General features: G+C 37.7%; 1 protein-coding gene across 5 annotated transcripts in view; it reads left to right on the forward strand.

Moving 5' to 3' along the window:
- The window catches only part of LOC140343599 (IQ motif and SEC7 domain-containing protein 2-like), a 255,722-nt gene that overhangs the window by 14,295 nt on the left and 230,712 nt on the right, over positions 1 to 10,715 (forward strand). For 4 of the 5 annotated variants that reach the window (XM_072430325.1, XM_072430318.1, XM_072430323.1 and 1 more), the window contains exon 2: positions 9,972 to 10,022. The exons of the other annotated variant lie outside the window; for it this stretch is intronic. In XM_072430325.1, the coding sequence (XP_072286426.1) occupies positions 9,972 to 10,022 (51 nt within the window). The remainder of the gene's footprint in view (positions 1 to 9,971; positions 10,023 to 10,715) is intronic. 5 annotated transcript variants of the gene reach the window in all.

Consider the following 10,715-nt stretch of genomic DNA (forward strand, 5'->3'; position numbering starts at 1 on the left):
TTTTAATTATTTTTTTAAAAATCGGGGGTGGCTTACTTAATGGGGATGTCCTAAAATCGGGGAAACACGGTATTAGGTATATAGGTATAATAGGGGGTAAATGTATAAAATTTATAATGATTGGATGATAATAAATATCTACAGTTTGTACACTTGTATTGAAGTTTATACTTGTCATTTTTTGATAACATATGGTTAGAGTATATTACATTTTTAAAGTTCAAAGGTAAAACTCCCACAAACATGCAAATTCATGCAAAATATGTAACTGCTATCCTATAAGATGCTCCTATTTAGACACTAAAATGGACACACCAAGTGAGGGCAGTGTAAATATATTTTTAAGCAAAGCTATGTCTAATGTCTCATACAACCCGAGTCTAGCGAATTGTGGTTAAAAGCAGACATCACATTAACGAACCAAAAGAGAGTCTGGAGAATTATGGTAATGCTTAAATTCTACTGCATAAGTCAGCAGTTGGATATAATTTTAGTTGCCCTTAATATTTTTTTTTTTGTTTAAGTGATTTGTTTAAATTTATTTGACCTTAATGTCTTGAGCATGCATGATCAATAACTGAAGCGCCTTCTGCATACAGAAAAAAACACTTTCTACAAAGGAGAAATCTTTTTATACATGGAGTCATTCTTTTAAATCACTCACATTCCTCAGTTATTTAGTTACTTATTTGCTTGTATGAAATGGCAGAGAAAAAGGCAGCTCAAGTGTGATGAGCTGGGATAAAGAGGACACAGCTGATGTATTTCTGGTATTTATCTGTCCGTTCCTTGTTTTGAAGAAGAAGAGGATAAGCCAAGTTGAGTCTGATTGTAAAAAGATAAGGAAGCCGCATGTCTAAGCTGTCTGTAGGAATTAGATTCCATCTGTCAAACCTCCATTGTAGACTAGAAAATAACAGCTGGAATTTGGTTACTATAGGAAGTACAATTCACTTTACTATTTAGTTTCATATGTAATGCTGTAGATTTTATAATTTGAGGAGTTGTAATGATTCTGGAGCACATGATGCACATTGTGCAACATCTGCAGTTTAATTTGTACTGAAGGCAAGGTGTGGTAGATGCTTTGCTTGGTGATTGCTAGGTTATTGAGTAATAATAATTTAGCACAGGAAGCAAAAGTATTTTTTATCAATTAGCTGAGTTCTAGTCAGATATCGATAAATAAATGTAGCTTTTTTTCTTTAATACGACTACCTTAATTATATTAATTTGTCTTGATGTTATCTGTTGACACTCTGTGTATAGCAGCACTTTAAAATATAAAGGGCAGTACTAGGGGCTAATCAGACTCTTCTCCATTGGCTTAACAGAAAAGATCAGAATGTGGAATTTTCGGTTCATTTCAGTCCACCTTCTAATTTCCTGTTCCGGTATTCTGGAAAATTTTGTAGATTGATGTTGATAGGGAAGTTTTGGTAATTGTTGGAAGTGATTCATATATCAATATTATTTTAAAAGTAGAAACCAGTATTCTTTTTATTAAGAAGTCAGAGATTTAAAGTGGACCTATCGCAGAGGGATTATGTAAACTACCATTGCTGAACTCATAGTGAAGAATGCTAATTACCTGGATATAACGCTGACTTCTTGCAGTCATACACTTGAAACATTCATTCAGATAACTGTAACAATTAACTGAACAACTGACCTGCATACTCATTCTGGCAGGGCATCGGAACACCAACCAGGTAAGTGGTATAATTTAGAACCAGGTCAGCACTGGCAACCTACATATTATTTCACTAATGGATCACCTTTAAGTTGCATGATAAAAGTCCCAAACCAAGTTTAGAATCCATAACTAGAAAAAAAAGTCAAGCTGTTTGCTGTACAGTCCTGCCACTGGGTGTATTTGTTGGTGCTTTAAGGAATTTACAATTTCTGAAAAGCTGTTCCATGTAAGCACTAATGCTATTCTACTTTTACTAACACTAAAATTTTTAATACTGACAAAATGAAGATAGAGGTGCTCTGGGCAACACAGACCTTTTTTTCTGTTTTACTTTATTCAAAGACTGGAATATACAACCACTCTTTTCTTTTCTGGTTTGAAGTTTGAAAGGTGACCCATTTTTTTTATTTTTCAGTAATCAGACTGGTGAATCAAAGCATGAGTCCCTGCCTAGCCATTGTACACTTGGATCCCCCTCTGTCTGTCCTTCTCTCCTTCAATTTTCTAAACGCCCCCTCACACTTCCTCTTGCTTGATGTCCCGTCAGCCGTAACCTATCACTAAATTCACTTGCCATCCCACGCAGACTTCCTTCAGTCCCGAAGAAGCATTCTGCTAGTGAGACATTCACAATCAGAGCTGACAGAGCCAGCCATCGAAAAGCTATCCAGGTGCCGCTTTGAGTGTCATGGCAACTAGCTCTGTGGGGATGTAATTAGCAACCAGTTAGATACCATGAAAAATAAAATCAAATAAAAATAAAATGAAAATTAAAAAAGCATTATGTTTGCTGCTACAAAGGTTTAACTTATTGAATTTAGACAGATTTTAGCTCTGTTATTGAACTTGGGCTCCCTTATTTGCTCCTTTGGTCTAAAAAACGGGAGCTGAAAATGTCCCATTCGCCCACTAATTCCATATGTTGACACCCACATGTTAGAGGGTGCATCGCCTCCTCATCAGTCTCGGATCCGGCCTGCAATTGTGGAGATGCTGCGTATGTGTGGTGTTTTTTCGTTGCTTGGCAATGCTTACATCAAAACATTGAATTTACTTCCTTACATGGAAATTTCCGTCTGAGCTATTTTTTATTTATGTTATCCATTAATCTATACCTAATGCATAGTCCATAAAATAAAATAAAAACACCAGCCACATGCTCAAGTCGTTGACTGCATGTTTTTTTGCCCTCCTTCCCATTTGTAGCTTGAATTGCACTTCCCAGTGTGGCCCTTTGCATAGCTGGGATTTTTTTTGATTACTTTGAGCATGTCTGTTGCATGGGGACACTTTGATCATGCTTAGAGACAGCCCACAGAGATGCCCAAGATGACCATGACATATACAACAATAATGACTGTTGAAATGGGTCAGAAGATCCTACAATAACGATGACATTATCCAGCCAACCCAAAAGTAAACACCACATCTTTATGCAATGGTCCTTTTTGGGTCTGCGTGTCTACTCAGTATTATCAGAATGCAGGAGAGCTGTGAGGTTATACCACCATATACAATTTATATAGAAAAGGTGGCTGTGGAGTTGACTGCATTTTAACCCATAGATTTATATTCTCTACAGCAAACTGCATTTTAACTGAGCTGTATGCAGATTGTTTTCTTTAATTATTGTCTTTATTGTAACCACCTGTATACCTGATATTAATATAGTCATTCTGAAGGCAGCAATAAATTTTTAATTTAGAAGAATGAGATTGAAATAACAAATTATTATCTCTGAATCTTGGAATAGCCCAATTGTCTTACCTTATCAGTTTGATATAGGGAACAATTGCTTAGCTCTGATAATTTTCTCTTGATTAACCTTTTTTTTTTTTTCTTCCAAAAAACATTAATTTAAACAGCATTAATTTTTTTTTTTGATGTGATTGAATTTAGTGGTTATATAAAACAATTGATTGCTAGAACAATCAAGGTTTGTAAAAACAGCTCTAAGAAGATAACGTATACTAGCAAGCATATTTTGATATTAATAGGCTTGCTGTGGTCCACCAAATAGCTCTATCCTAACATGTTACATCACAGCACTGATAACACAACATGTTCAATGCTGAAATTTCAGAGCCGCGTTACAGATCTGTCTGCAGTGGCACAATTAACAGTAATAGCCCAACTGTAATAAAATTTCTTTAAAGCCCTTTATGCTCTCTATGAAGTCCTTTTGTCTCTTTTCAGTAGTAATAAATGTTCTTTGCATTTTGGATGTAGTTATACAATAGCATTGTAAGCTGTGGATTTTATTTTATATTGCCTAGCTAGATATATCTGAAAATTTAAGGCTGCTCATCTGTTGGTTATTTTGTGTATTTTAACAGGGCCTGCTAAAGCTTTGTTGTAGAGGAGACTGAGAACTAGGGCTTGAAATAAGTGATTTTTAATCAGCCTGTTTAAACATTTTTCATCTCATGATGGACACCTGACTGCCAACAGGGCTGGATGGAGGTTGGTGGCAGGTTGATCGGAGCAGGGTTCTGGGTACTAGGGATGCAGTAGAGTGGCAGAGATGTACAGGGTGATGGGGTGCAGGATCAGGGTTTCTGGCTTACAAGGAGGTGCAGATGAGGGTGGATGTTAGGGGTGGTGGCTGGCTAGAGGTGCAAGATCTGGAGTGCTGGTGTGCAGTTTTTTGTTTGTTTGTTTTTTTACTTTTATAACATGGGGAACTCTTAATAACTTTCAGCTCTTCAGGGAACCCCACTATAATTTTTTATATCCACAGCTCACAGTACTTTAGTATGGAGGTCAGTGGGAAGAATGCCTTCTATGTTCATTACCAGTGGAAAGAATGTCACCCTTACAGATAGCCAAAAATATCGTTGGAATTAGTAAAACTGACCTGAGAAGCACAAATTGCTCAAGGAACCCCTAGCACAGCACTATCCAGTGTTCTCCCCAGAAATTTTTTTCAGCCGGGTGGTAGGAAGCTGTAGGCGGGTGTTAAAAAAAGGGGGTGTGGCAAAACACGGCAAATTTAGTGCACCCAGTTGTTTATGCCATGGGTAGCCAGTAACCTCTTATTGTTTCAGTGTTCTACCTTCTCCCAAATATTTGTTACAACTTTGTAATGCCTGCCCCATTAGTATATCCAATTTTTCTATTCTATGTATTTTGCCACAACTGTCCTATGCTGTGTATTGTGACCCAACTTACTAGTGTTCTAAGTTTTAAGAGTGTAATCCTTTGTAGTAGTGTAATAGTATAATGTGTACCCCCCACCCTCAGAGAAATTGGTGTACAAAGAAGAGAAGCAGACAGTAGTTTCATAGGTATAGATTTGTGACAGGTAGGTATAAATAAGGGGCCCCTCCCCAATGTTCCTTGCTATGTTAGTGGCTCCGGGGTCCCCACTTTCAATTTAGGACTCCTAGTTGTACTTTCCCCTGAAACAGCAACCCCAAACTTCACAACCCAATTGTGACCCCATATCTTGAAATTCTTTGTACCTGGGGGGCTGAAATTGTAGTAACTAGTATCTATGAGGGTCCCCTGTACACCCTGAAGATTACAGGTCATTGTGACATACATATTAGGAGATATGGAGGTTTGTATACAGAGCTGTGAGGATGCAGAATGACATGCACACTTTATACACACTGGATACATTTCATTTTTTTTTAAACAGTAATCTGAGCTCTGTGCTATGAGATGGGGGCGGGGTTGCCTGTGTCTCTTTCACATGTAGGCTTAGCTGCGTGCTCACCTCTCCAGGAGCAATCCTCTGAACGGATGACACACAGCAGCCTGAGATCCGTGCATCCGAGGATGAGAGCTGCCGAGAGCTGGGCGGGGTATTCAAATCAGCCGGGCGGAGCAACCGGCTAAAAACCTCTGGGGAGAACTATGCTATGTGTGATGCTTTGATGTGAGCCATTTTTTAAAGGGGAGGTGTTAGGGAAGTTGTAATTTAAAATTTCATAGACAGTTCCTAGCCACATTCCTGGTAAGATCCACATGTTTTTGTGCACCTAATGAATAAATACAAGAAACACTTTCAAATGTGTTTATTTAGCAAACTCTAAATGATCAGATAAGAAATGTTCTTCGCATTATATGGACATCCAATGAACTTGATTATTATCACATAGGATTATGTTCAGTGACAGATAAATGAATAAGTGCTGTAGACACAATTTTTTTTTTCTTTTCAATGGAGAGGGGAGTGGGGAAAGCTATGCTTTCCAGGAGAGTCCACAGTGGTCGTTTCTGATTGGTTGTCCATTAATGACACATGTACAGCTGTCAAGATCCTTCATTAATTGGCCACAACTGAATAACGGTCAACCAATTATTATTATTATTAATATTATTATTATTATTAATAAACAGGATTTATATAGCGCCAACATATTACGCAACCCTCTAGATTAAAACAGGGATTGCAAATGACAGACTATTACAGACAGTGATATAGGAGGACCCTTCGCCGAAGAGTTTACAATCTAGTAATCTGGAATGACCTTTGTACATATCAGATTTTCTTGGGGTTTACATAGTTTTTTTTTTTTTAGTATATCTCTCATATATATGGCATCTCATACATACATATGTTTTCCTGGCCAAAAATAGTTCATGTACATAGTGTTAGGCAGTCTATTGGAATGAACTGCTTAGCTGCTATGCACATTAACACTCAGCATGTTAACACATAACAGTGTTCATGCAGCATTAAAGCTTGTTTACCAATTGTTAAGAATATTTAAATTTCTGAAACTTAGCCACAGTTCTTTTTAAAGTCCTTGTAAAATATATAGATATGTATAAATAATCCTAGTTCTGCATTTCATTGCAAATGCTTTTCTTCCTGGCAAAATATTTGTTAAACTATCTGTTATTGTTATTGTTAGACTATATACATGCCTCAAATTTATTTAGCTAGGAATTATTTTTTGTCATCCTTTAAACCAGGGGTCAGCAACCTTTACTATCAAAAGAGCCATTTTGCCTCCTCTTCCATTAAAGAAAAATAGTCTGGAGCCGCAAAACATAACACAGTTTATAAACTTTTAAAAGTTTTAATATTTTTTTAATTGTACCTGTTGGAATTGGGGTTCAAAGGAGGGGGATGTCATTGTACACACCCATTTGTACACGCCCCGTGGTAGATTTATTTCACTGGTAGATTTTTTTCATTAGAACACCAGATAGGGAATCCCCCTCCTCCGCAGTGTCTTGGGAGGAAGGGGATCCCCCATCGGAGATCTCCCAGCGGCAGCCGAAGGGAGCCACAACAAGGAGGCTGAAGAGCCGCAGGTTGCAGACCCCTGCTTTAAACAAATACTTCTGTTCACACAGTGCTGTTGGGTTCTATAGAGAGGGGGGGAATAGAAAGGCACGAATATTATGCAAATACACTCCATCTACATGCTTTAAACACAATTTTGCTTCATCCCTAGGAAGCCATATATGTTTATTTAAAAAATAGGGACATTAGAAGACTGAAAAACTATTTTTCAATTATTAAAACATTTATTGATTAACATACCCATTGGTTCATTAGCAGCTATGCGGGATCTTTTTTTTTAAAATTTTAACCAAAACCAGCAAATTCAACTAATTTACCCATTTAGATGAATACACCTATAATTCATAAAAAAAATTCTGAATTATAGGTGTATTCATCTAAATGGTTAAAATAGCTGAATGAGATTTGCTAGATTTAGTTGAATTAAAAAAAAAAAAAAAAAAAAGAACCCGCATAGCTGCTAATGAACCAATATATCAACCTCTAAAACTTGTAATTTCCTGTGATGGTAAACAAGGATAGGGTTCAGTACAAATACATTTGGGAATGAAGAATTCATGACATACACTTTGGCCTTTTACAGTTGCAGAAAATGATCAAAATAAGCAAAAAAATTGTGGGAATAAACGAGACAGAAAATTCAAAATAGGGACTAGTAGCTTAAAATCATGTCATGCCAAAGATGGTATTTGATTAGAGCCTTGGCACCTGTTACTGCTCAAGAACCCACTGTATAATAAAATAATTTGCCTCCCGCACAGTTGGCCCCACTTTGGAATAATGGGGTTCATGATTAGAATTTAGACACCTGTTATTGCTGAAAAACACACTTTATATTAAATTGATTTACTGGGGTCCTTAGAGTGGCTGTGAGCTTCATCAAACTATATTGGAAACTTAAATTTGCTTGGAGTTAAAACCTGATCATCCATGTAGTAAACAGTGTCCCTAATCCACAAATTATGCTTCCCCATTCTGGTCTCATCCTGTCTTTACAAGCTTTTACCTTGTTAAGCCAATATCCATAAAGTTGTCCTTTGACTGCCTTAATGACCTATAACTGTGGTAGGGGCATTAGATTGTGAGCCCCTTGGTTGGTGACTGTACTATGGACTTTGTAAAGTGCTGCAAAATATGTCAGTGCTATATAAATACTGTGTAATAATAATTTGACACCACAGGAAAAAAAAATCTGATACCTCTGGGTATTTGCAGCACCGGTGCTTGCCATTTGGCATCAGCATGTCACATGGAGAGAGTCCAGTGTAAGTTTTGATCAGGGTGGCAGTAAAATGGGCAAATCACTTCCATGCATGGCAGAAGGGATGCGTTCCCCCATGAACTTTTTCCCCCACTATGGTTCCTGAGCTCCTCTGCTCTTTTCAATACCAGACAAAAAAACAAAAAACAAAACACTTTTAGGATGGCCAGAATGGAGCACGAAGGATAGAACTGATGCTCAGTCTATTTGTGCATTAATATTATTAAACAGTATTTATATAGCACCAACATATTATGCAGCGCTGTACATTAAATAGGGGTTGCAAATGACAGACGAATACAGACAGTGACACAGGAGGTTGAGCTAAGAAGCATTCTGCTGTGAACAATTCTGTGTTCACAGCTGCCATTAGAGGGGCTATGCCCCCAATCAAGTACTTTCTATACTTGATCTGTAAAGAAAAAATGGAGACGTTAGGGATCTAATAGACGCCTTAAATATCTCTCTTGTTACATGCACAACGATATAACATAGGGGGCTTTAGGTGTGATTGTGATAGCAATACAGTCAAGTAAAAATAAAACCTTCATAAAAGATTTATGCACGTATGATTGTGCAACACACATCAAGATGTAGCTCTTCTGCTGCATCTCTTTGTAGTTCCCTTCATTGGCTTCCATTTCACCTAAGAATCAAATAAAATTCAAGCTCCTGTGCTTTGCCTTTAAATCCCTACAGAGCACCTGTCCAACCTACCTTTCTGACCTGGTAGAAAAAGACTCCCCAAGCCGCTCTCTTCGCTCCTCCAAGGACCTACCAATGACTTTCTCACTCATAACCTCATCACACGCACGATGAGGTTTTTCCAGAGCTGCCCCAACTCTCTGTAATGGTCTTTCTCGTCCCATTCGGCTTGCTCCTACGTTCCACTCATTTAAAAGAGCACTCAAAACACTTTTTCAGACTTGCCTACCCGTCGTCTTCTGTCTCTTAAAACACTCACCACTACCCATCACTCCATATCTCCCCTCCTATTGTGTGAGACTTCCCCCACTGACTAGATTGTAAGCTCTTTGGGGCAGGGTCCTCTTCTCCGCCTGTGTCACTGTCTGTATCTGTCTGTCATTTGCTACCCCTATCTTTGTACAGCGCAAGATGTTGGCGCTATATAAATCCTGTTTAATATTAATAATAATACCAGTGTAAGAATAATTCCAGGGGTATTACTTTAATTTATTTTTTAATAGCTGAAATGATATGTTTGGAAAATGGTCTGAAAAATAACACCACCACCAAGAACATTTTTTGAGAATGGTAGATTCCATGTTTTTAATGCCCTTAACAAAGGGGTTAAAAGAGAGTGTTGTGAAGATCTCTCATCCTATATAGGAGGGATGAGCAGGAAGTTTTTCAATGTTTATGTTTATGCTTCTTCCTTCCACCATGTTTTTTATGGTATAATTTGATATGATTGTTATGGCCTTCATTGGTGGGTGGAGCTATAGTTTGTTATTTGCAAAACCTTCCCTATCATAAATAATGTTAAAAAAAGGGATTAATGTAAATTGTAATATATGATGATCTTAATAAATGACAATATTTGTTTTAAGAAGTTTCTATTTATGGGGTCAACCATAATGGTTTATAAGTTCTGCTTCCTGTTTTGCAGTTACATGCTGGTTGTTTTAGTTGTCTTTCTTACAATGCAAATTTGACCAAGCTGTATTGCTTAACTGCAATGAAAAAAAAAAAAAAAGTGAGGTCACTGACCTGACTGTGCTCTCTGGCAGGAGTGCTTGGATCACAAGACATCATGAACAAAGTTACGAATCTTTTGCCAGGTAAGACAGTTCACGTTGTCTGTATTTCAGCTGTGTATTTAGGTGTTTGCCTTCAGCTTTGACATTATCATGTGGTGGCTATTTTGGTAAAATGACAAAAGCTGCTCACAGTCCCAGGCACTTAAAGTGGAACTAAAAAAAAAAAAAAAATTGCATACCTTTACTTCTGCAGATCCCTTAATGCCTGTAAAGGTTTCCTGGATTGGGTCCCACTCCATCTTCTTTCCTCTTTTTCCTGCTTCTGCCTCGTCACCAAATCTCGCATTGCGCAGGCGCAAGATTGTTTGGTGTAGCCTGTGGTAAATGAGGGGGAAAAAGAGTGCTGATCTCGCTGTGCATGTGTGGGATTGGCAATTTTTTTTTCCTAATTGAAGAAAAAGCTCCTTCACATCAGGCATGCACAGGAGGAGCAGCCAGAAGCTTCGTGGTATGCATGATGTGATTATTGCCATTTCAAGTGGGAATCGTTGTCTACCCATTTATGTAAAGTGAACATTTTAGTTTAAATCTGCTTCATTGTGCAAGTGCTGATAAGCTCTATTTCTTGGCCAGAAAAGTGCAGTTGCATATTAAACTCCTGGTGTGTGGACAGGTAAAATATTTTTCAGATCATAAGGAATTCCTACATAAACCACATTTTTGGGGGTCAGTAGGAAAAAGGAAGTAAAGTGGTGGTCACTTGAAAGAATCCCC

This window comes from Pyxicephalus adspersus, chromosome Z (genome assembly GCF_032062135.1).
Source record: "Pyxicephalus adspersus chromosome Z, UCB_Pads_2.0, whole genome shotgun sequence".
Lineage (NCBI taxonomy): Eukaryota > Metazoa > Chordata > Amphibia > Anura > Pyxicephalidae > Pyxicephalus > Pyxicephalus adspersus.